Here is a 26821-nt window from a genome sequence, read left to right as displayed (position 1 = left end):
GAGGGCCTTGTTGAGTTGAATATGGAAGATCCACAATCTTGGTTTGGACCTCCCTGAGTATTCTTGATGACTGGAGCCAGGAGGATCTTCATACTGCCACTGTTGTGGCCATGGTGCATGCAGCTGTATAAAATGCATCCAAGCAACCTGCATGGATATTTTAGCTGTGTGCTGCCCCTCTGTCATGATGGATTTTAACTCTTTCCATAAACGAAGACAATTTGTTCCAGTGCAGATAATCATATTTTGCCAGACACATTTTGTCATTGGCAATGCACAGCTGAGGAATGTCAGAGTAGAACATATCCAGTCTCTTAGGGTTCTTTTCCCTTGGTGTTATTTTAACAGCCCTTGCTCTTTGGATCCTTCCTGAATACCCATTATGACGACAAGAGAGCCTGGTGCTGGCTATGAATAAAACTACTCAGAACTTTATAAACTTCAACCCTCATAGCACACCCTGTGAAGTAGGAATTTCCATTTTACGGAGTGGTAAAAATCACACTCCACCTTTCCCCCCGCCTCAAGATCATATATAACAGGGGGCAGAGATAGGGAAGGAACTCATGTCACATGCTCCGCTCTCTAGACCATCCCCTTTCCTAGCATATCTAGCTGTCATGCTATTCCTAGGCATAGCATGCATCCAAGACTTCATTAGATTGTTACTTTGAAGAAAGCTCAAGCAACCTCATTCTTATTACTTCCACAAGGAAAACATTTTTCTTGTAAAATGACTTGTAAATATTTCATAATATTGAATGTATTTTTATTTTTAGCAACTGTCCCATACAAAAGCAATAGAAACATTAACTGCTTTCAGTAGAATGTCTGTACAAAGTTATCATTTACAACAGTTTTACATTAAAAACAGTGAATACAAATCAAGCACTTTCCCTAGAGATAGTTTATTTTTCTCTAAGTGTTAGATAAGTTATGTCTATCCATGACTATTTACAGGTACCAAATTTAGGCTACAGCTTCTTAATGCAGCACTGCCACACTTCAGTTTTGTTTTGTTTAATACTGAAACCCTATTTAACTTATATTGTGTCCTTTCCCACCATTACAAAATAAGCTTTTGCAAATGAAAGGAATTTACTTTAAATGAATCAGACAAAAGGAAAACCTTGCAATGTGGAAAAAGCACTTACACAAATATCTTTGCCAATTAAGGGAAATCAAAGGGAAAGTTAGAGGTTGGGTGATTCTGGAAACAAGGACAGAGCCCTCCTTCTAGATCAGTAGTTCAAGTATCTAGTCCAGATCAATAATGAGCTAAAGAATGAATGACAACCTGAAGTTTTACAGAACTATGTTTGCTGGAGGGTAGCTGCGTTGCCTTTGGCTGTTTTTTCTGTGACTAGTTCCATCTTCTGAATAATTATAAAAAGCAGTCTTGTAAAACCATCTGATATACATAAATTAGAAGTCAAACAGGAAGTTACACAACGTAAGTTCTATTCTTTACACAAATTTGGTCCAGAAAATACGTAGACAGACCACAAATTAGGGAACAGCCCTTTAACTTGCTTAAGCTTCTGCACTATTGACAGGTAGGGAACAACATCCCGTTTGAGAATATCAGGCTAACATTCCACGATTTTTTAAAAGAATGTTTCCCTTAAAACAGCCTGCACAGAGCACCATTTAGCTCACGGTACTGAAGTCTTTAAGTGGCTCATTCAAACATGCCTCCAAGTCAAATTCGCCTTCCACCTGATAGTCAACATGTCTAACCTTGGTGGGAGTGCCAGAAAAGGTATCCTAGAACAGAAAATTACATTAGTGATTAAGAAATTAAGGTCAGCGTGCACCTCATCTATTTAATATTTCCATCTTCATTTCATTATTTCTGTATTTCATTTAGACTGTCCTATTTTCACTAAAGTATCATGTGATGTGTTAAAGGCAGATCCATACCAAATTTCAATAACTTAGTATTAGTGAATGCTTGAACATACACCACCTTTTAAAAGATTGCCCTTGCGATGTTGCACCTATGTATATGGATCCATCTCAAGGCTCTACTAAAGCGCTATACAAACAATACTATATCAGAAGCAGCAGAGACTTGGAAGCAAGACTGTACAGAACACTAGACCTTGTACTGCTGTTTTTTTTGCTCAAGAGGTCACAGCATTTTAGACTTAGGGGAACTGAAAAATACTATTTCTTTTATCTTTATTATAGTGAAAATATTTGTCATAAAAATATCAAGTGACCACTGTACACTTTGTATGTTGTGTTCTAATTGAAATCAATATTTGAAAAAATGTAGAAAAACATCCAAAAATATTTATAATAAATTTCTATTGGTGTTCTATTATTGTTTAACAGGGTGATTAAAACTGATTAATCACAACTTTATCTTGTGATTGTGATTTAAATCATTTGACAGCCCTAATTATTAATTTGAAATATAGTTTAGTTGAATAATTATGGCAAAATATTACTTACATAATTGTCTTGAGAGCTTGCTTGAGATTCAGTAGAATTACTTCCTATGGATTCTGTCTCCATCTCACCAAGATCAACAGGAGTGCTATAAAATTAAAACAATTCAGAGATTTAGAGCAAGTTAAAATCTCTCAATAATGCAGTCTACTAAACTATGGTATATTTTAAGGAAGTGGTGCGATTCCAACAGCTGTGTCACTTAGGGAACTCACTGCTTGCAACACTCAGATGCAATGAAAAAATCCTGCATTGCTTGCAATGAACTTGGTGAATCACTTTAGGAATTCATAACCTTGTGTTCTCTTTTCAATTCAGATGTCAATTTTTTGTAAGTTTAACTGTTTGAAATGACAACATGAATCTTACTAAAGAATGTCTCGCTCACAAAAGTCACATTAAAGATAAGCAAAGCTCTTTTAATCTAAAAATCCACTTGCTGATGCTAGAAACAACCAGTGTGCTCACACTATGTTTGGAGCAAGAGATCAAAGCAAGATTCTACCAATTAACACGGTGAGTTGCTGCTGTTCTTCTAGGAACCTGTATAGCCTTGGTGAGGGTGCCAGAAAAGGTTTCACCCATTGGTGAGGGGATGACTATCAACTCTGAGGGTCTCCAATATGCAGGAATAGAAACTAGTGAGGAAGCTTGTAGCAACCTGGGAAGAGGAGAGTTTTGCCAGCAGTTTACAGCGGTCTCCCAGGGAGATGCAACAACAAAAACCTGGTTCCCCTCAGCTCAGGGAGTTGGTGAATGAAGAGATCTCTCCTCCCTTCCCTTCTAGTAGCAGCCGCCTTTTTTTTTTTTTTACGGGGGGTAGGAGGGGGCAGGTGGCGCTATCTTTAGACACTCCCTTATTTGTTCAGTAGGCACTTTTTAAATGTTCCCATTGTTGCTACAAACAGTAGGAAAGCTAGCTTTGACTTCCCACTGGCATTTTAGCTAGCGTCATCTAGTTCTGCTCAGAACTTGTTTAGACAGCACAGTAGTAAATTACTAATCAGTGAACTTTTAGAGAAATAGATCTAGTGTAGTGTGCTTCAAAAGCAAAGCACAAGATGTTTTCCTCCCCCAACCCAGAAGCAGGTAACTTTGCCTCCGTGCCCCAGTTTCCCCTGGGGAATGAAGATAATGATACTGACTTCCTTTATAAAGGATTTTGAGATCAACTGCAGAGAAGTGCGATACAAGAGCTAGATATTACTAAAGCAGGGTGCCCCACCTACCAGACTGAAGGGCCACACTTATGCCCTTCCAGCATGATTAAACCACTGATAACTACTCTCTGGGAATGATTTTCCAACCAGTTATGCACCCACCTTACAGTAGCTCCATCTAGGTTGTATTTCCCTAGTTTGTTTATGAGAAGGTAATGCGAGACAGTATCAAAAGCCATACTAGACTCAAGATATACCACATCTATTGCTTCCCCCTATCCACAAGGCTTGCTACCCTGTCAAATAAAGATATCAGTTTGGTTTGACACGATTTGTTCTTGACAAATTCATGCTGTTACTTAAGCATCACCTCATTATCTTTTAGGTGTTTGCAAATTGATTTCTTAATTATTTGCTCCATTATCTTTCTGGTTAAACAGAAGTTAAGCTGACTGGTCTGTAATTCCCCGGGTTGTCCTTATTTCCCTTTTTATAGATGGGCACTATATTTGCCCCTTTTCCAGTTTTCTGGAATGTCTGGCTCAGATATCTCCTCATTCAGTTCCTTGAGTATTCTAGGATGCGTTTCATCAGGCCCTGGTGATTTGAAGGCAACTTGTCAAGTAATTTTTGACTTGTTCTTTCCATATTTTAGACTCTGATCCTACCTCATTTTCACTGGCATTCACTATGTTGGACATCCAATCGCCACCAACCTTCTTGGTGAAAATCAAAAACAAACAAAGAAGTGAGTAATGATGTCTGCCATTTCCACATTTTCTGTTATAGTCTTTCCCCCCGTCACTGGGTAAGGTGCCTACTCAGTCCTTGATCTTCCTCTTGTTTCTAATGTATTTGTAGAATGTTTTCTTGTTACCCTTTATGTCCCTAGTTAGTTTGATCTCGTTTTGTGCCTGGGCTTTTCTAATTTTGTCCCTACGTACTTGTGTTATTTGTTTATATTCATCCTTTGTAATTTGACCGAGTTTCCACTTTTTGTAGGACTCTTTTTTTGAGTTTTAGATCATTGAAGATCTCCTGCTTTAGCCAGGGTGTTCTCTTGCCATACTTCCTTTTCTTTCCTACGCAGTGGGATAGTTTGCTCTTGTTCCCTTAATAATGTCTCTTTGATGCCATGGGAGAGCTCAGTTCTAGTCCCACCTCACCAAGTCTTCCTATGTGATGCTGAGCAAGTCACTTAAACCCAGATTTGGGAAACTATTAATTGTTTTGGGAACCCATAATGGAGTTCCAGGGGTTTTATTCATTTAAATTGTATTGTCCCTCAGACTGTACTTCAGGTTTTAACAGTCAACAATTATAATTTTAATTGTGAGTTGTTTGGATCAAAGACATCTTCCTGCATTCTTTGCTACTTCTACCAGCTTGAGCAAAGCAAGCAAATATTACTAAACGATGGAAATAGCACGTTCTAAAATATTTAGAATAATTGTTTATGCCGGATGAAACAAAAGATTATTAAACTGATATCCCATTAGTATAGTTTTGCACATTTGCAAAAGTCATTCATCTTTGTCCTAATCATTCTATGTACTGTGTCCAATCTCTACAACTATTTATCTTACACACACCGATATTGCGGAGTTTAATTCCACAAAGTTAATATTAGATTGTAATGAGCCAGCTCAATATAAAAGAGCACAAATCTGTCCCAAATAGTGATTAACTTCAACGTAACAAGCCCTTAACAAGACAACCTTTGCCCTTTATATCCTCCAGTCTTTTCCTGATTTCATCAAGAAGATAAGCCTTTGTGTTCCATTCCCTTGGGTTAAACAGTTTTATTCTTCTATTTTACGGCTAAAAAGACTGCACGCAAAGTACACCTAAACCCACTAAAAATAGTGAGTTATATAATCTCCGGGACTACTGACCCACACTGCCATTCTCCAACAGATTCAAATGAGCAGGAATCTAGGCATCATTTAAGTGTTGCCTTCAAAGTCTTCTTGCTACGTCTGAGGCAAACAGAGTAAGTGATGGCAGGATGTCATCTATACGTGAGATGGTGTCAAGAACAGCACAAGGGGAACCACTCAGAGCAAAGAGGCCCTAGCAGTGGACAGCAAGAACACTGGTGAGGAGTTGCTGAGACCAGCTGAGGCAATAATCAAGCTACTGAGAAAGTCCTTACCACTTATTCCGTTGTAAGTTAAATTCTTGGGACTGAAGAGCAATGCAATTGTCAAAGATAGCAATATTGATACTTGTGAAGAACCGAGCATTATGGAAGACAAATTTAGTGGGAAGAGAGCCAAGTGGACTCTTCTGTGATAGAAACAAAGTGTAGCTGAATTTTGTGCCACGGGATAAAGGGGTTAAAACACACTGTTTTAGAAACTTGGTAAAATTCAGTTCCACTCAAACACACATTAAAAACATTACCTACTTCTCCTGAAATCTATGAAGAGAGGTCCAATGCAGCTCAGTCGAAAGTCATGGCTTTCAACTTTAAAAATGGTTTTGAAGCTGCATTTCTACTTAAATTTATATCACATGGGGCCATGTCCATTTTGTCTTTTTCAGAAAATTATCTGCTCACCAATGCCAATATCAGATAATTTCCCTTCCAGTTGTAAGGGGAAGTAGGCTGTTCCTGCCAAAAAGCTCTTAAGCACAAAACATGCAGAGCCAGGGAACATCATCACTGTTTCCACAACCCTGCAGTCACAGGATTTGGTACATCCTAGAGACTGAAAGGCAAAAACATTGTATTAAGAGGTCGCTAATTTGGAGGCATAACCTTTTTTGGTGGAGGGAATGGGGGGTAATGCCATGGCAAAACGGAGCATTAATGCCTAAGTTGCTTTGTGTTACTCAGACTTCAGTGGTTCAGGACCCACATTAGGGAATCAACATTACCCAATACAGCCAGTAGAGTGAATTTTTTTATATATATAAATAAAAAATGGAATGACGGGAAATGTTTAGTTTTATTTATTTATTTTATTCTCACAGCAAAATGACTGACCAAGTATTATTTTTATCAACTACTAGGGCTGTCAAACAATCAAAAAAATTGTTAATTGCAAATAAAAAGTTTTAATTGCACTAAAATAATAATAGAATACCAATTAAATTTATTATAAATATTTTTGGATGTTTTCCTACATTTTCAAATATATAGATTTCAATCACAACACAGAATACAAAGTGTACAATGCTCACTATTTTTTTACTACAAATATTTGCATCGTAAAATAGTATTTTTCAATTCACCACATACAAGTACTGTAGTGCAATCTCTTTATTGTGAAAATGCAACTTACAAATTTAGATTTTTGTGTTGCGTACCTGCACTTAAAAACAAAACAATGTAAAACTTTAGAGCCTACGAGTCCACTCAGTCCTACTTCTTTGTTCAGCCAATTGCTAAGACACAATTTTGTTTACATTTACGGGAGATAATGATGCCCGCTTATTTACAATGTCACCTGAAAATGAGAAAAGGCATTGGCACAGCACTTTTGTAGCCAGCATTGCAAGATATTTATGTGCCAGATATGCTAAACATTTATATGCCCCTTCAAGCTTCGGCCACCATTCCAGAGGACATGCTTCCATCCTGATGCCACTTGTTAAAAAAATAAATGCATTAATTAAAATTTGTGACTCAGCTCCTTGGAGGAGATTGTATCTCTCCTGCCCTGTGTTTTACCCGCATTCTGCCATATACTTGTTATAGCATATGTTATAGCAGTCTCAGACCATGACCCAGCCCATGCTGTTTGATTTAAGAACACTTTCACTGCAGATTTGACAAAATGCCAAGAAAAGTACCAATGTGAGATTTCTAAAGATAGATACAGCACTCAACCCACGGTTTAAGAATCTGAAGTGCATTCCAAAATCTGAGAAGAATAAGATGTGGAACATGTTATCAGAAGAGTCTTAAAAGAGCAACACTCCAATATGGAAACTGCAGAACCCGAACCAAGAGAAAGTCAACCTTCTGTTGGCAGCATTTAACACAAATGATGAAAATTAACATGTGTCACTCCGCACTGCTTTGGATCATTATCGAGCATAACTCATCATCATCATGGATATATGTCCTCTGGAATGGTGACCAAAGCATGAAGGGACATACAAATATTTAGCATATCTGGCACATAAATACCTTGCAAAGCCATCTACCAAAGTGCCATGCCAATGCCTGTTTTCACTTTCAGGTGACATTGTAAATAAGAAGGGGGCAGTATTATCTCCTGTAAATATAAACAAATTTGTTTGTCTTAGCGATTGGCTGAATGCACTTGTACGCTCTAAAGTTTTACATTGCATTCAAAAACAAAACAGTGATGTAACAAAAAACAAATCTACATTTGTAAGGTGCACTACGGTACTTTTTATGTGGTGAATTGAAAAAAACCTTTGCAGAGCAAATATTTGTAACAAAAAATAAAGTGAGCACTGTACACTTTGTATTTTGTGTTGTAATAGAAATCAATATATTTGGAAAATGTAAATTACCTTATACACTCATTCATAAGCTGAATATTATTGGTAAAACGTGACGCATCAAAGAGCGGGGGTTGGCTTATAAATAGGTCTATCCCAAAATTTGACAATTTTAAAAACTCTATGGAATCATTGAATTGAATATCTAATACATTGTCATTTTGTTTCCTTGGAGCGTCGGCAGGCATGGAGCCCCTCAGCTCCCTATGGCCGCTTTTCGCCGTTCCCAGCCAATGGGAGCTGCGGGAAGTGGCGCCACTTCCCGCAGCTCCCATTGGCTGGCAACGACAAACCGCTGCCACAGGGAGTTGAGGGGCTCCGTGCCTGTGAACACTCCAGGTAAACAAAACGTCCCAACTGGCCAGCGGCTTACCCTGACGGGCCGGGAGCCAAAGTTTTCCAACCCCTGAAATATAGGGTCGGCTTATGAAAGGGTCATACAGTCTTTGCTATTTTTACCTATCCATTTTGGGGGTCAGCTTATAAACAAATAGGCTAATGAACGAGTATATATGGTACAATTGGTATGTATTAACTGATTAAAACTGTAATTAATTTTTTTTTAGTTAATCGTGTGAATTAACTGTGATTAACAGACTGGCCTATCAACTACGATTGGTTAATAACATAGTAAAAGCCTCCTGATTGATTAATAATTAAAATCACGTTTTAATATTATGCGCTGCAAAGAGCCACTCAAATGAAGGCTCCTGAGCTGCAAGTATTGCTGATTTATACCATTCTGATCATAAGATAGATCTAATAGCTTCTGCCAATTTGTGTTGTGCTAGAACAGTGCTTCAGATATGAAATAATGGTGACAGTGGGGCTTGGTTAATCTATTGACTAGAATGGGCTTTAGGTTCTGGCAGGCAGAGCCTTCAAGCCATTAGTAGTAGCTTCTTGGGTTTACAAAGATATAGCATTCAAATCTGGCAAAAGGTAGCCTGAAGGACTTGGAACGGAAGTTATCCCTGGTGACAATACACGCGGATGCCAGAGGCTTGCTAAATATGGAGAGCCAGGTGAGCCTTACATAGTCTGACTGAAGGTGAACTGAATTGGAACTTAGCTATAAACAGAAAAGTGTTTATATGGTGTGAACATTTAATACTGCTTTAAGCACTTTGAAAAAAGCTGTAGATGAATAAATTAAAATGTTCAGATGAGTCAGATGATAGCATAGTCATATTTTCTAAAGGAACTGTAATATATTAGAAGAAAAATTGCTTGATCGATACATACATTCCTTGCAAGTCACTTCCTTCTTCAGCAGGAGGGTCCCAAGAATGCAAAGCAACCTTCCACAGTCTGATCTGCTGGTCCCAGGACCTGCGGCTATACTTCTTAAATTTATTTGGAGTCCTAGGATGGACCCCTGGTACTCGATGACACCTATTTATTCAGAAAATTATCATGAAAATTCCACTATAGCTTTTCAAATCATCTTTAAAGTGATTGAATTTGTCTAACACTGGAAGTCTATTAAATCCCATTCTCAGAATATTTTGGGTTGGTTTTAAGATAGTTAAGCTGCTTGATTATTGTGCAGCTCAGGTTTCTCTCTCCTTCACCCCAGGAAGTTTGGTCTATAAACAAATTTAATAAGTAACCAAATGTGAAGAACCAGACATGCACAATGTTTACATATTTATAATACACTAACAAAACTTACCTTGGAACTTCTTTAATGTATCTGTCATATGCAATTGTGTTTTTTCCATAATTTATCTGTTTTTGTCTTCTCATCAGAACCACTTCATCTGTCTCAAGTTCTACTGTTACAGTGGATTCCTTTGAATCAGAACTAGAGAAAAAAGATTTGAATTGCATTATATTCTTGTGAGCACCAGAACACAGAAGGCCCCACAGTTACAGCAATTCTTAGACCTGCTGCACTAATTCAGTTTATTTCTAAAATGGCTGTTCAGGATTTTGTTGAATTAGCATGTTACAAGGTGAACTTGTTAAAACAAATTACTTCAAGTTGATTATTTACAACAAGGAAATCATGGACATACAAGAAGTTTAAAAGTAACTATTGTAGGATATTTTTCCATTGACCTCCAGAGATGAATTTACACTTACCTTCCAGAAGAGGACTTCCTTTCTCTTGCAAATTCATTTATCAAGAGCTTTCTTTTGTATCTAGAAAAGAGAGTTTATTCAGTATAAATTTGTTTAAAATAAGAGAAATGTATGTTACTTTCATAAATTGTTTCCACTGAATAATTAATACAACTTCTATTAATGTTCATCTTCACTGCAACTTTGGCTGGCTGGTTGGTCTTGCCCACATGCTCAGGGTCTAACTGATCGCCATATTTGGGGTTGGGAAAGAATTTTCACCAGGTCAGATAGGCAAAAAACCCCAGGGTCCCTGCCATTCTCTGCAGCATGGCTCAGTTGCAGGTTTAAAGTAGTGTAAATGGTGGATCTCTGTAACTTGAAGTCTTTAAATCATAATTTGAGGACTTCAGTAACTCAACCAGAGGTTAGGGGTCTAATTCAGGAGTGGGTGAGGTTCTGTGGCCTTCAATGTGCAGGTCAGACTAGATGATGATGATGGGTTACTTCTGATCTTAATCATCTGTGAAGTTCAAAATCATAGGTGCACGGTAAGCATGTTTTCGATCATGGAAATGGGTCTTTCATCGCTCTTTTGGAATCTGAAGATTCATCTTTCAAAACTCCACCTAAAGTCTTATCACAGAAATTATGAAAACAGATGAGTAGTGGATGGGATGACATTCAAAGACAGTCAATCTCACAGCAAGACAATCCTGAATCTGCTAGACTGTTGGCAGTTCAGTGATGTTGGCCACCTCCTTTCAAAGGACTACATCACTTTTACAGTATTTCTAAGTCTAAGCTGGCCTGGGAACAGAAATCAGAACTTGTCCCTACATATGACAGCCATAAGTGATATTTCATTATCGTACTGCTATAATACTGAAGGTAAAAAAGCAGCTATGACTCTACAAGAAGAGGTCTTTTTTGCAACACCAATCATATATAACCCATGATACCTTGCAATTTCTTTATTAACATTGGTCCTCATTTCATCTTCTTCAACTACAGATCCCCAGTCTGAACATCTTGAAAAGGGTCCAGGACCTTCTGGTGTTGTAAAACTGAAAAACAAAATCTCTGCATGAAAACTGGAATGTTATCCTAATTCCCACACCTAATTAATCTCTAATTTGATAGCTATTTAAAGTATTTTCAATAGAACTGCTTACTTAATGTATTCCTTATGTGTATCCAATCATATCTACATGCACTAATAAAAAAGTCTACAAAGTTTCAGACTAGTTACCATTGCAGAGCTTGTATAGCTTGTGACGCTGGTGGCCTGGTTATGCTAGAGCGTATTCAGATCAATTCACTTGTGTACATCGAAGTAATGGTTAGATATATAAGCATGTATTCAGATTTTTAAAACTTCATGAAAACTAGTGGAATGTTACTGGTACTGTTTTCATTTATCTATTCCTGTCATAATGTAATAGCAAACATTTACACAGTAAATACCCTGGTAACTAAATTACCCATCAAGGAAATCTTGTGAAATGCTAATGAAGGACTTAAAGACTTTAACAGAAAATGCTTATTTCAAAGTGAGTGGCCATTATGCATATGGTGGGAGGTCAAAAGTCTATGTGCATTCCTCACACATTGTCTTAAAGGGAAAAGCCCACCTGGGTAGACATAGTGGCTTGCCAACTACAGAACCAGTTTCTCCTCTCTTGGTTTTCACTCAACTGCTAGAACAGGGCCTCATCCTCCCTGATTGAACTAACCTCGTTATCTCTAGCTTGCTTCTTGCTTGCATATATAAACCTGCCCCTGGAAATTTCCACCACTTGCATCTGAAGAAGTGGGTATTCACCCACGAAAGCTCATGCTGCAAAACGTCTGTTAGTCTATAAGATGCCACAGGATTCTTTGCTGCTTTTACAGATCCAGACTAACACGGCTACCCCTCTGATAATAGTCAGCTTGCTTTTCTGTAAAGGAGCTATAAATATGGATTCAAGAAATCATCCATCATCTCTGGACTGTTTGGATTCTAACAGGGCAGAATAACTGAATAAGAAGAGGGAGATCCCCAGAATTAATCTAGGTAGCCCTGAAAGGCTTTTGGGAAACTGGAAGTTTATTACATCTTTGTCACTACTGGAGTTACAAACTGTGATTTACCTGTTATATTTTACCTGCTTTAACCTCTCAATAACTCTTTCTTCTTAGCTAATAAACCTATAGTTAGTTTATTGCCAGCATCGTCTTTGGTGTAAGATCTGGAGTATCAACAGATCTCATGTAAGTGGGCTCTTGGGACTGGGAGAAACCTGATCTGGTGTGGTTTTTGGTCTGGGTGGCAAGATAGACTGGAGAGGCTAAGACTGACTCCATGGTAAGACTGGTACAGTGAACCAGGTGTCCGCCCTGAGGTAGACACTCACTGTTGAGAGTCACTCCAGACAGTATAACACAGCTATGGGAGAATGATCTGTATTCTGTTATGTTTCTTGCATCAACAAATTGCAGAGCTGATAACAGGACCATGCAAGTGTAATTTAAGGCAAGGGGGATGCACAGGTGAGAGAATCTGTCCTGCCAACAACAGACAAGCCACAAACAAAGCTTGACTTTCAGCTGCTAAATTGCGTTTGCAGGGTCACATGGTAAGAAACCTCTTCCTTGTAAATGGAGCACATTCTGAAGCCTTGAAATGGAAGTGGAACACAAACACTGAACTCAATGACAATTCACTTTACAAAATACTACAAACTTTTCAGTAGTATAGCTTCTCATTTATAATGCTGGCCTCTTCAGTTAAACAAAAACTACAGATTGTGCGGTAGCGAAGGGAAAAAACAGCATGCTTTATATTACATTAAAAGCCACTACAACAGGGGTGGGCAAATTTTTTGGCCCACGGACCACATCTGGGTCTGGAAATTATATGGCGGTCCATGAATGCTCATTAAATTGGGGGTTGGGGTGCGGGAGGGGTGTACAGGCTTTGGCTGGGGTTGCAGGAGGGAGCTCTGGGCTGGTACCAAGGGGTTCAGAGGGCAGGAGGGGGATCAGGGTTGGGGCACAGGAGGGAGTCAGGAGTGCAGGCTCTGGGCGGTGCTTACCTCAAACAGCTCCCAGAAGCAGTGGCATATCCTCCCTTCGGCTCCTATGCGGAGGCATGCCCAGATGGCTATCTGCGCTGCCCTGCAGCTCCCACTGGCCATAGTTGCCGGCCAATGGGAGCTGCGGAGACAGTGTGCAGAGCCCCTTAGCTGCCCCTGCGTGTAGGAGACGGAGTGGGGACGTGCTGCTGCTTCCTGGAGCTGCGCGGAGCACTTGCATGCGCAGAGTGGGGCAAGCCCGACCCGGGCCGCTGCTGGAGGTGGCAATCCCCAGACCCCACTCCCCGGTTGGAGCTCAAGGGCTGAATTAAAATGTCTGAAGGGCCAGATGAAGCCCCCGGGCCGTAGTTCGCCCACCTCTGCACTACAAGCAGCAGATCTGACATTTTGCCTAAATTCTGTTAAGCATATTTCTGGATTTCTTTTTCAGTTACTGCAACTAGGAGGCTGAATAGTCTATCTTCCCTCTAATATGGTGTCCAAAATTGTGCTCAAGACTCCAGGACTGGGCTATGGAAAAAAATCAGAGTTCGGAAAAGTCCTTTTGGGCAATCTAGTTCATCACTCTGCTGATGCAAGACTACTTCTTAGAGCACTAGTTCTCACTGTGGCCCCAGGGAGGTGGTGGTGGTTGGGGGTGGGGGGGTCACAATTTTTATTTTTTTTTTTTAATTCACAGCAGGCCCAGGTTTAGTTAATGAGAAGAGACTGGGATCCATCTCCTCACCCTGATAACCCTACTGGGGTAGGGGACCCTCACATACCTGCTTGTGTCCCAAGCAATAGTGGCCACTATGCTGGCTATGGTGGGGTGTGTGGACCCACTCAGTTCCTCACCAGACAGCACTGTGGTGTCTCCCCTGGACCTGCGTGGGTCACTGTGGGGTGGGCTAGATCAGGACTCCTAATGACCAGCTTGTCAGTGCCACCCCCTGCATCCCCCCATCCCTGCTAGCCAGCAAGCTGCAGCAGCAGCCGCCTAGATGTTGGCCATTGGTGAAAGACCCTCTAGAATAAGACCAGTCTGCCACCTCCCTGACCCTCTCCAGGGAACTGCCCCACTAATCTCTCCACCAACAGATGTGTCCTCAGTGGGGAGGACAAAACAGGGATGCCTGCTTCCACCACCCAGCAGTTGGAAAAAATGGGCTCATTTCACAATTCCCATGCAGTATGTGAAATCACAATTTTCACAGGGCCCTACCAGTAGACTATTGGCAGTCTGCAGAGTACTTCTCTGTGACCTACAGAAGTGGTTTCAGGACTTTTCTAATCTTTCCAGGGGCTTTTCCAGGCATCTGAATTCATACCAATACAGCTATGCTTGGTATATGTATCATGCATGTTGAATTTTTTTTATTTTATATTTTTAATCACAGAATCGTAGGACTGGAAGGGACCTGAAGAGGTCATCTAGTCCAGTCCCCTGCACTCATGGCAGGACTAATTATCTAGACCAGGGGTCTCAAACTCAAATGACCACAAGGGCCACATGAGGACTAGTACATTGGTCTGAGGGCCGCATTACTGACACCTCCCCCCCCGCCGCCCTCAGCCCCACCCCCACTTCACCCCTTCCATGAGGCCCTACCTCTTCCAACCCCTTCCCCGCCCCATTCCAACCCGTTCCCCAAAATCCCCACCCCAACTCTGCCCCTATGGGGTGCAGGAGGGGTGTGGCAGGAGCTCAGGGCAGGGAGTTGGGGTGCAGGAGGGATGAGGGGTGTGGCAGGGGCTCAGGGCAATGGGTTGGGGTGCAGGAGGGGTGCGGGGTGTGGCAGGGGGTCAGGTGCAAGGTGCAGCAGGCAGCTCAGGGAAGGGGGCTGGGGTGCAGGAGAGGTGAGGGGTGCAACAGGGGACTCGTGTCAGGGTGCAGGGTATGGCGGGGGTTAGGGTGCAGCAGGGGGCTCAGGGCAGTGGGTTGGGGTGCAGGAGGGGTGTGGCAGGGGGTCTGGGTGCAGGGTGTGGCAAGGGGCTCACGGCAGGGGGTTCGGATGTGGAAAGAGTTCGGGGGGCGGGCTCTGGCCCGGCGCGCACCGGGGGCAGGGCAGGCTCCCTGCCTGCCTGCCCTGCTCCCGTGCCGCTCTGGGAAGCTGCTGTAACATGGGAGAGCAGGGGCACAGGGGTGTGTGGCACTGTTTCAGGCACCACCCCCAGCATCTCCCACTGGCCGGGAACGGGAAACCACGGATAATGGGAGCTGCTGGGAGCGGTGCCTGAAGCAACATCAACATACACCCTTGAGCCTTGCCTCTCCTCCCCCAGGTTCTGTCCGCTTCCCGGAGTGGCACGGGGGCAGGGCAGGCAGGCAGCCTGCCCTGCTCCTGGTGCGCGTCAGGCCAGAGTCGTTCTAGGTAAACGTTAGGGGAGGCAAGGAGCTCGCGGGCCACAGAAAATAACCTCATGGGCCTCATGTTTGAGACCCCTGATCTAGACCATCCCTGAGAGGTGTTTGTCTAACCCAGGGGTGGCCAAACTGAGCCTGAGAAGAAGCCAAAATTTACCAATGTACATTGCCTAAGAGCCACAGTAATACATCAGCAGCTTCCCATCAGCTCCCCTCCAACAGCCTCCTGCCCACCAGCACCTTCCCCTCCCTCCCCGCACCCCCCGATCAGCTGTTTTGTGGCATGCAGAGGGCTCTTGGGGAGAAGCAAGGGCATGGCAGGCTCAGGGGAGAGGGTGGGAAGAGGTGGAGCAGGGGCAGAGCCTGTGGCAGAGCCAGGGGTTCAGCAGTGAGCTCCCCCTGACACATTGGAAAGTTGGCGCCTGTAGCTCCAGCCCCAGAGTCCGTGCCTATATAAGGAGCCACATGTTGGCCACCCGTGGTCTAACCTGCTCTTAAAAATCTCCAACAATAGAGATTCCACAACCTCCCTAGGACATTTATTCCGGTGCTTAACCATCCTGACAGTTAGGAAGTTTTTTCTAATGTCCAACCTTAACTGCCCTTTTTGTAATTTAAGCCCAACGCTTCTTGTCCTATCCTCAGAGATTAAGGAGAACAATTTTCCTCCCTCCATGAGAACATTCTTTAATTGACTGCGCTGATTCAACTACACAAATTACAAAAAATAAAAAAAGGAGAATGTAATTTAACTGTCACAGAAAGGCAATATCAGCAAGGTGATTTTTCCCACCTTTGTTTACTTAACACTTGCTTTTTCAAGTAACCAAGCTCTAGAGCTGCTGCAGAACTCACAGAACTACATCACAATATAAAACTTTGGCTCTATGGCATTACAGTATGTTGCCCCATGCTCTGTCCAGACCAATCTTAAATATTTTAATCAATAAAGCCACAATCTCCCTTTTGACTATTGTAAAACCTAATATACCTCACAATGAGGACATCTTTTCCAATATTCAGCACAAATTTACCTTTTCAAATTTTATCACAATGTTCCTACTTATCAGACCTATTTTGCTGCTCAACTGATGTTTCCCATCCTGGTGGCTCAGGGCACAAAGTAGCAGCACGAACAGAGAACAAGGTATGACCTCAAGTTGATCTCCTGCACGTATTCTCCCAAAGATAAAAGTAGCTCCTTGGAAAGCCATCCACACTGCTTCCCTGCTCCTGCAGTAGCCCTAAAGCAGGCCTGCACATGCGGCCCGGGGTCTGCATGCGGCCCGTGTGGGCTCACTGTGCGGCCCGTGTGGGGTGAATAGGTGGGTTCACTGTGTGGTCCATGGGGGGTGAGTAGGCAAGCTGCGGGTGAGGGAGGGGGGCTGAGGAGGCAGGCGGGGGACTGAGAAGATGAGCAGGCAAGCGAGCCGGCGGCAAGGAAGGAGTGCTGAGTAGGCGAGCAAGCGGGCAGTGGCGGGGGGTGAGTAGGCAAACCGGGGGAGGGGGGCTGAGGAGGCGAGCGGTGAGTCGGTGGTTGACCTGTTCTACTGATCTGGTTTGGCTCCCATCCCCTCTCTAAGGGTTGCAGCTGTCTGGAGGTGCCTGCCTTCCATGCCTTCCTCATTCATTCAACGGGGCAATTGATTACAAAGTGGGGGGAAGATCTTATTCTACTTCTAGCAAAAAGACATTTTTCTTTTACCTTAATTATACTACCTAAGGGGCCAGCTATAACATATTACCAACGTTCAATACTGCTGTTTCAGCAGGGCGGCGCTGGGGAAGGAGGGTTTTTTCCCACGGGGTGGGTGGCGATGGGGGGCTGGGCGGCACTGGGGGTTGTTGTGTTTTGGGGGGGCTGGGTGGTGCTGGGGGGGTTGGCGGTGCTGGGGGGGGGGGTTCGGCTCTCAGCTGTTTTCTTTGGAGTAATATGGCCCTCGCTGCTTTACGAGTTGTGCAGGCCTGCCCTAAAGCATCCAGTCCTGGGAACGGCTCCCATGAGCTTTAACTCATATCACTCCAAGTCCCTCTTCTCTGCTCACTCATCTCGCCTAAGGGGAAAATGGAGGTTCGGAACGGGCCCATGTCCTCGTATCCCATGTCCCATGTCCTTGGGGGAGGGATAGCTCAGTGGTTTGAGCATTGGTCTGCTAAACCCAGGGTTGTGAGTTCAATCCTTGAGGAGGCCACTTAAGGATCTGGGGCAAAAATTGGTCCTGCTAGTGAAGGCAGGGGGCTGGACTAGATGACCTTTCAAGGTCCCTTCCAGTTCTAGGAGATTGGTATATCTCCAATTATTACCTATTACCTAACCATAAGGTTATATGATGCCCAGACTCACAAAGCTAAATTATCTGCAAGCTGAGCAGATTCAGGCTTTCCGGGGAGCAGGGGTGCCATTAACAAAAACAGGGCAGAAAATGACAACTCAGCTATTTATTCGTCACAGGAAGTAGCTGCAAGGTAAAAAGGTAAGATGTCACCAAGCAATGTTTTTAATTCCTTTGTTTTTACGCCCTACTGGTACTTTAATCCCTGTCTCTCTCTCCCCCCCCCCCTGCCCCCCCAGGTTACTAGATAGTGATATATCACAGGAGGGTTGGAAAGTGAAAATATACTGGTCAGTTTCACTGTTTCCCATGCACAAGAAACACAGGCCTGTTTCAGCTGCATACACTATGGACAAACCCTTTATTAAACATACCTATCCAACCTGTTGTCAGAAGGTCCATACTTGTTTTCATCATCAAAAACGGACGAATTTGAATCATTCTGTTTTCTGCATTTCCCATCTGCTCCACGTTTCCTTCCTTGAGACCAACGAGCTGGGTGTTGTGGGCTGCTGGGAAATCGGTCAGTCTTTAAAAAGTGAAACTTACATGCTGGCTTTGTAACCTTTTACAGCCACAATGCAACAAAGGTTGCAATAACAAGCATACGGGCACCACTTTTACCTTGACAGCAACACCCAGCAGTTCTCTCTTTGTCCCTGAAAGGGCTTCAAGTTCTCAACCCGAATCCGCACAGAAAATACTGTCTTCCCGGAGGGGAGCTAAAAACCTGGGTGTTCTCTTTCCAGTCTGCATCCCCTCCCGCTCCTTTCCCGTCCTGGGAGCCCCCGGCAAGACCATGTGTTTCTTCGCCCCCTGCGCGACGCTTCCTTCACCCCAAGCGAGCCCCGGGACACTCGCCCCGACGCCGGGTGGCGCTTCCCTTCGCGAGACGCGGTGCCCCCCCAGGCCCGCTTTCACCAGCCCGGGGAAGTGCCCCGGCCCTGTGCGCCCTCGGCCGCCAGGGCTCGCGGGAGGATTCACACCAGGCCCCGTCTGGGGACGAGCCCAGGGACTGCCCCGGAGAACGGAGGCGGCGGGCGGGCTCGGGGTCCCCCGGCCGCGCTGCCCCTCGGCGGGAACCTTCCCCGCCGCTCTGGGGAAACACGGCTGGCTCCCTCCCCCCGCGACGCTGCTGCTGCCGCCCCAGCACCCCGCGGGCGGCGGCCGGACCGGAGACACCTGTCCCCGCCACCGCCCACCTGCTCTCGCTGCCGCCGCCGTGGGGGCTCCTCTGGCGGAAGGACATGGCGCGCGGGAGGCTCGGACCCGCGGCTAGGTGGGCGCGGAGGGGAGGCAGCGCCGGGGCCACGGCCGGTCTGTGTGGCGATGGGCCGCGGGTCGCTGTCGCAGCCGCCTCAAGTCACCCCGCTCGCGCCTCCCGCCGGCCCAGACTGACCGGGAGGCTGCGCTCCCGCGCGACGCACCCGCCCCGCCCGCCTCGCCTTAGAGCGCATGCGCGGGCGGCCAGGGCCCGACCATCGAGGAGAGGGGCGCGAGCATGGGAGGAGAAAGAACCTGCTGTCTCAAGCCGGGAGAGCCCCCCCACCTGCAGCCCGGGAAGTGATCCATCCCTATCAGCGCCTAAGGGGAAAATGGAGGTTCGGAACGGGCCCATGTCCTCGTACTGGGGGGCATGTTTCTCTCCCCCCCCATGAGTGCCCGCGTGGGCTCGTCCTAGAGCTGGCGCCGCGCGCCCTCTCCCTTCTTCCCCTCTGGAGGGCTCCGCCCCTAGGGGCGTGTTTGGCGGGAGAATCTGAGCCCGGCAGCGGGGCAGGGGGTTGGATTGTTGCAGCCCGTGGCTTGGCGGCTGTACATCACCCGCCCTGGAGCCGGGCGTGCTGCGTCACGGGGCGGCGTGGGGCAGCGCTGTGGGCTCTGTGCCTGCACCCTGCGCGCGCCTCCTGCATGGCACCGCGGAGCGCGCTGCCCTTTCTTCTCTTCGGGTGCCTCTAGTGACCAGGTGGCCTGATTTTATAGGGACAGTCCCGATTGTGGGGTCTTATTACCACCACCACCCCAGTGGCGGATTAACAAATTTGCCACCCCTAGGCCCTCAAAAAATTGCTCCCCCCCCAGCGCCAGCTCACCTCCGCTCCCCCGTGGCAAGCCTGGGAGGGAGCGGGGAGAAAGGGAGTTGTGGCGCTCCAGGGATGGCAGTGCTGGAGCGGGGATGAGCTGGGGTGGGGAGCGGTTCCCGCCCCCCGGGTTACTCCCCATGCCTGCGGGCCCCAGCTCACCTCTGCTCTGTCTCCTTTGAGTGCTGCTACTCACTTTTCTCTCCCTCCCAGCACTTCCACGCAGCAAGCCTGGGAGGGAGGTGGAAGTAGGGAAGCGCAGCGCACCTGGGGGAGGAAGCAGGCTGGGGATTTGGGGAAGGGGTGGAGTTGAGGAGGGGGCATGAGCAATTTTGCCACCCTAGGCCTAGGCCTTGTTGGTCTAGGCCATAATACACCATTGCCCCCAACCCTCTGTCCTGATTTTTCACATTTTCTGTCTGGTCATCCTAGACCGTTCCTTGGGTGGCACTGAGTTGCCTTGCTGGGTTTTCATCATACCACAGTGCTCAACGTGGGTGCATTGTATCAGGGTATAGTGCAGTGCTGTGACTGCTAGTAACTTGCGCTGCAAGTGTTTGCCCATACATAGAGTTATTCCAGAATAGCTATTTCACTTTACATTCACCCCTACCTTGTTCTGAATTAACTTTCAAGTTTAGACAAGTATGTTGAGTTACACTGCAGTGTACAGAACTGTATTGCAAAGTGTATTTTGCCTGAGAGCATTTTGTATCACTATCCTAGATGTGTAATGTGCTTCTGTGGATGATATTGTGGTGGATTGGTTATACTACACTATATGACACTGCAACACAAGATATATATGTAACATATATCCATTTATATAGCATTACGTGTGTTTTTATAGCTGGGTTGTGTGCTGTCCAAAGAACAAAAGCCCTGTCCCTAAAAGCACATGGGTTTCTCATATTGCTGAGAACTGCAAACAGTAAGATTGTGTGCAGTTTCTGTATGTAACATTTACAATACATAAACAAGTTTATTGAACATATGTTATAATCTGTAAACAAAATATCTCAAACAAACTCTCCTTTTAAATAAAAAAAAGTAACTGGGTGGAGAGGTGCAGTCCCCAGTGCTTTTCTTAAAAACTACAAACAGAGTGAGCTGTTAGTACATCATACTGTATCTAAGCATTGGCTGGTACCAGCTGTTTCAGAGGAAGGTTCACAAAACCCCACAGCAGGCAGGTAAGATACCCTGCCCACAGGAAAGTTTCCCCCAAATGCCCAGTAGTAGAGGTTGGTTTTAGGCTGTTCAATATGAGGGTTTGCATCCTTGCCAAGCAATTCAATATTTATTATAATTCCAAATAGTGTTACTCATAAAAAGTCATATCTCTTTTAAGATCCTTTTAATCAACAAGACCTGGTGTATGCCAAAATTCGTTAGCATTAATGGAGAAGCAGCAAAGAATCCTGTGGCACCTTATAGACTAACAGACGTATTGGAGCATGAGCTTTCTTGGGTGAATACTCACTTCGTTGGATGCATGGAAAAGCAGTTTGGGGGATTGCTGTGGAATCCAGCTCCTGTTGCAGAATTTAAGCTTTTTTTTTTTTTTAAACAAGTTTTCTAACACTTATAGCTGTGAAAAAAGCCTTCCAATGTGAATGGAATATAACATAAGAACAGCCATACCGGGTCAGACCAAAGGTCCATCCAGCCCAGTATCCTGTCTACCGAGAGTGGCCAATGCCAAGTGCCCCAGAGGGAGTGAACCTAACAGGTAATGATCAAGTGATCTCTCTCCTGCCGTCCATCACCACCCTCGGACAAACAGAGGCTAGGGACACATTCCTTACTCATCCTGGCTAATAGCCATTAATGAACTTAACCTCCATGAATTTACCCAGTTCTCTTTTAAACCCTGTTATAGTCCTAGCCTTCACAACCTCCTCAGGCAAGGAGTTCCATAAGTTGACTGTGCGCTGTGTGAAGAACTTCCTTTTATTTGTTTTAAACCTGCTGCCCATTAATTTCATTTGGTGGCTCCTAGTTCTTATATTATGGGAACAAGTAAATAACTTTTCCTTATTCACTTTCTCCACATCACTCATGATTTTATATACCTCTATCATATCCCCCCTTAGTCTCCCCTTTTCCAAGCTGAAAAATCCTAGCCTCTTTAATCTCTCCTCATATGGGATCCATTCCAAACCGTAATCATTTCAGTTGCCCTTCTCTGAACCTTTTCTATTGCCAGTATATCTTTTTTTGAGATGAGGAGACCACATCTGTACACAGTATTCAAGATGTGGGCGTACCATGGATTTATATAAGGGCAATAATATATTCTCTGTCATATTCTCTATCCCCTTTTTAATGATTCCTAGCACCCTGTTTGCTTTTTTTGACTGCCGCTGCACACTGGGTGGATGTCTTCAGAAAACTATCCATGGTGACTCCAAGATCTTTTTCCTGATTAGTTGTAGCTAAATTAGCCCCCATCATATTGTGTGTATAGTTGGGGTTATTCCCAATTTGCATTACTTTGTATTTATCCACATTAAATGTCATTTGCCATTTTGTTGCCCTATCACTTAGTTTTGTGAGATCTTTTTGAAGTTCTTCAGTCTTCTTTGGTCTTAACTATCTTGAGCAGTTTAGTATCATCTGCAAACTTTGCCACCTCACTTTTTACCCCTTTCTCCAGATCATTTATGAATAAGTTGAATAGGATTGGTCCTAGGACTGACCTTTGGGGAACACCACTAGTTACCCCTCTCCATTCTGAAAATTTACCATTTATTCCTACCCTTTGTTTCCTGTCTTTTAACCAGTTGTATAACAGATATCATGTTGTGTTTTTGGCCTTTTTACTACTGGGAAAGTTAGGAGCTGGAATTCACCCTTTTTGTAGCTCCATCAGTGGTAAAAATAGCAGTAGTTTTAGGGGAAAGAGATTCTGTCTCTAAGAGGAAGAGAGCAAATATCTTCATTTTAAAAGATATATTAGGTTGGACTTTTGGAATCTGGGCAGGAAAGGAGAGGTCTTCTGCAAACTTGGTCTGCAGGAAGTGATACTGTGGGGAATGGGAAGGGAAGGTCTTTCTTTCCTCATTTCCAAAGTCTTAACCACCTCCCATGTCCCTAAGCCCCCTCCCATACGTACCCTGTCTCCCAAAAGCCAACACAGTAAATCTGTTTTTATATAGCCCATATTTCACCTTGCCTCTATCACCATGGGTCTCACTGAAACATATTTCAAAACCCTCCCAGTTCTGCACTGGCCTATCACTTTCCCACCACCAATCTGGTGTTTTTCTAAGGGACCATGTAATAGCCTTGTTCAGCAGTCACAAGAGCTCTCCCCCACAACCGTCATGGAACGTGCTGGGTTCAACAGCATTCTACTTCTTCCTCTGCTTAAACAGGTCTCACCTACAACATCCTGGCTGCTGTCTGAATAGCGAGGTGAGGAGAATTACCCCATGGTGTACTCTCAGATACGTGCAGTATTTTCTTCTGCTTCTGTAGTGTGGGGAGTTGCCTACCTGGTGCTGTAATTGAGGTTAAAGATGGATAACTACTAAAGCTGGATTTCCACCTTGGCATATCAGTGGATAGCTCCTGAGAGCGCTGTCTAGTTAATACGAGGAGTCTTTGTGGCACCTTAGAGACTAACAAATTTATTCGCGCATAAGCTTTTGTGGGCTAAAACCCACTTCAACAGATGCGTGGAGTGAAAAATACAGTAAGCAGTATGTATATACAACACATGAAAAGATGGGAGTTGCCTTACCAAGTGGGGGGTTGTGCTAACGAGGCCATTTCAATTAAGGTGGAAGAGGCCTATTCTGAACAGTTGACAAGGGGTGAATATCAAAAGAGGGAAAATTACTTTTGTAGCGCTAACAATGCCAATGCAATCAAGGTGGACATCAGCCATTTCCAACAGTTGACAAGAAGGTGTATCAGCAGAGGGAAAATTACTTTTGTAGTGACTCATCCACTCTCAGTCTTTATTCAGACCTAATTTGATGATGTCCCGTTTGCAAATTAATTCGTTCTGCAGTTTCTCATTGAAGTCTGTTTTTGAAGTTTTTTTGTTGAAGAATTTCCACTTTTAAGGCTGTTAGTGAGTGTCCAGGGAGATTGAAGTGCTCTCCTACAGTTTTTTGAATGTTACAGTTCTTGATGTCTGATTTGTGTCCATTTATTCTTTTGTGTAGAGACTGTCCAGTTTGGCCAATGTACATGGCAGAGAGGCATTGCTGGCACATATCACATTGGTAGATGTGCAGGTGAATGAGCCCCTGATCGTGTAGTTGATATGGTTAGGTCCTATGATGGTGTATCTTGAATAGATATGCGGACAGAGTTGGCAATGGGGTTTGTTGCAGAGACTGATTCCTGGGTTAGTGTTTTTGTTGTGTGGTGTTAGTTGCTGGTGAGTATTTGCTTCAGGTTTGGGGGCTGTCTGTAAGCGAGGACTGGCCTGTCTCCCAAGGTCTGTGAGTGAGGGATCGTCGTTCAGGATAGGTCTATTTAGAACACATGGCTACCTACTCTCCTAACCTATTACAACCTTGATGATGCACTACAGCCCCCAACTTATTACAACGCTACCCAATTTAATGGCCTCTGCTTGTCTCCCCTCCATGGTTATTCAAATCATTTCTTGAGATATACATCTAGATATTTCATTCTTTATTTCCCCTTCTTCTCTCCCCACTCCACCATTCAGGTTATGGTGGGAAGACTTTATCAAAGGAGGACATTTTGTCAGACTCAGGATTAGTCTAATCTAGAGGTATACCAGGATAACAATGCTCTTTGGGCATCTTAAATTCCCTTTATGCTGATTTATCTTGGGCGAAGGATCTGGCCCATTATGTATGATTCAATCTGACTTCCACATGTACTATATTTAGCTGGTAAATATTAGTTGAAATTGAAAACCAGAAGCCTTCTCAGAATTAAATTATTTTTATATTCAGCTCTTCAAACAGTGTTTAAACCAAGCTACTTACATTCATTAAAACAGCTTCCTTAAAGGCTAATCAAGTAAACTATAAAATTTTACAAGTAGATAAAGTACTTAACTAAAATAACTGCACTAAATCTTTGGGAGAAAGTGTAATGTGTGAAAAGTATTTCCATAAACTAAACTGACATTTAACATTAACTCCGGAAATATCTCAAAATCAAATTCTCATCCATCCTGAGAAGTGGCACGGAGAAGAACCACATGGAAAGTCATGGAACATGCTCAGATTTAACCTGAGGATGTACACAGCGGCAGTATACAGATTTAATACAATGAAAATACTCTAATCTGGAGTGACTGGGTTACAGATCTCTGCCTTTGGACCATATATTTTTGTCTCAAGTTAAATAGAACCTCATGATTACAATTTCATTCATAACACAGGATTGGTATAAGACACAAAAAATCATACTTGGCTGGACAAAATGCCATTTGTAGCATAGCACATTATGCTTGACAACAATGAATGGACACACTTCTGCCGTTAGTGGAAATATAAATGCCACAAGTCTCTAGACATTAAATATTCACACTATGGCAGTGGCACAAACTAGTGTAACTAATGCCTGAATTTTCAGAAATGCATGCCCAACACTACTGTGCATGAAAACAGGGGATTTGTATGCAAATATACAGTACCGATATTGTGTATGCACAAGGGAATGTAGATGTGCACACACGCTTTTAGGATTTCCACCTTAAATCTGTTTCCAGGAAATGATTATTCTATAAATATTTTATATTACAAAATGAGTTTGGCTATTTTTAAAGATGAACAGTAAAAATAACTGTTCTAAATATTGCTTTTATCCTTAGGCATGTTAACGGGACAGGATGGATGGAAAATACTTTTAAAGCGATTCTTCATTGCAAGTTATTACTTTCTGTGGAAGAGAGAAAAAGGACCTTATTTCTCCTTATAGTCTTCAGGCCATTGACCTGATGAAGCCACAGAAATGGATGTCTATTTTTACACTATATTCACTTAGTCTCCATTAAAGTATGCAAGTCAATTAAAAAGTTAGGGGGGGTTGTGTAGTAAGAGACCATTGGCCCATTTTTCATTTTCTACTAGCTCTAAAGGTAAAGCTCATTGAGGTTTGAAAACAGCTGGTTCTCTAGTCAAACATATCCAATAAGATGCTTGCAGAAGTTAGGGGCATGTTGGACTCATTCAAACAATCTAAACTTCTGAAGTTGTTTATTTTAAAGAATTTATGTCAGTTAGTATTCATGACATTACAAAAAACATTTTATTTGGTAAATATTAGTGAGTCTTCTAAGACAGGGGTTCACACAACACATTTTTGATGGCCTCTGAGTGTGGCCACCAACTCTTGCCGTCTGACAAATTTTCCTAAAATACTTAATTAACTTTAGGAAAAACAAATAAATAAGCACATATGCATGTCCAAATCATTGTAATTTATTTATGGAGGGTTCCAGACTCAGTAATAAAAATAATGTTCAGTTGTATTTTGGTGTCTCAGCCCCTGCTGCCACCCCCAGGCCACACAGATCCCTCCCCAGGCTCCCAATCACTTCCCCCCCCCCCGCCTCACACCCCAGGCTCATCCCACTCCATGCCTCGACCATGATGCCTGGTAAGGCCAGCCCTGCTGAAGCCCCATTGCCCTGGGCTGAAGCCCAGAGCTGGAGCCAAGGGAGGGTGGGAGGAGGCCTGAAGCCTCATCAGCCAGGGGAGAGTTGAAACCCAGAGCCCCTAGCTGAAGATTGGCAGGGGGAGGGGCTGAAGCATGGAGCCCACTGCCAGAGCCCCGGGGGGGGGGAGGGCTGAAGGCCACCTCTGGAGTCCTGTAG

At 44.0% G+C, this 26821-nt stretch overlaps 1 protein-coding gene across 2 annotated transcripts; it reads right to left on the bottom strand.

The window, feature by feature from the left end:
• Nucleotides 1–752: 752 nt before the first annotated feature.
• LOC123371216 (stem-loop binding protein) lies at nucleotides 753–19352 on the bottom strand. Of its 2 annotated transcripts, none has more exons than XM_045018541.1 (8): nucleotides 19129–19352; nucleotides 18301–18438; nucleotides 11129–11233; nucleotides 10188–10247; nucleotides 9775–9906; nucleotides 9345–9494; nucleotides 2461–2545; nucleotides 753–1767 (listed from the first exon to the last, which is right to left on the bottom strand). In XM_045018541.1, exons 1-8 carry the CDS (start codon nucleotides 19173–19175, stop codon nucleotides 1651–1653), a joined length of 834 nt encoding a protein of 277 aa, XP_044874476.1. In that variant the 5' UTR covers nucleotides 19176–19352; the 3' UTR covers nucleotides 753–1650. The 2 variants fall into 2 exon arrangements, with proteins under 2 accessions (XP_044874476.1, XP_044874477.1); XM_045018542.1 differs by having other exon boundaries at nucleotides 18301–18435.
• Nucleotides 19353–26821: the final 7469 nt, after the last annotated feature.

This window comes from Mauremys mutica, chromosome 5 (genome assembly GCF_020497125.1).
Source record: "Mauremys mutica isolate MM-2020 ecotype Southern chromosome 5, ASM2049712v1, whole genome shotgun sequence".
NCBI lineage: Eukaryota > Metazoa > Chordata > Testudines > Geoemydidae > Mauremys > Mauremys mutica.
The sequence above is the reverse complement of the archived record's forward strand: the minus strand, read 5'-3'. Positions and strand labels throughout refer to the sequence as shown.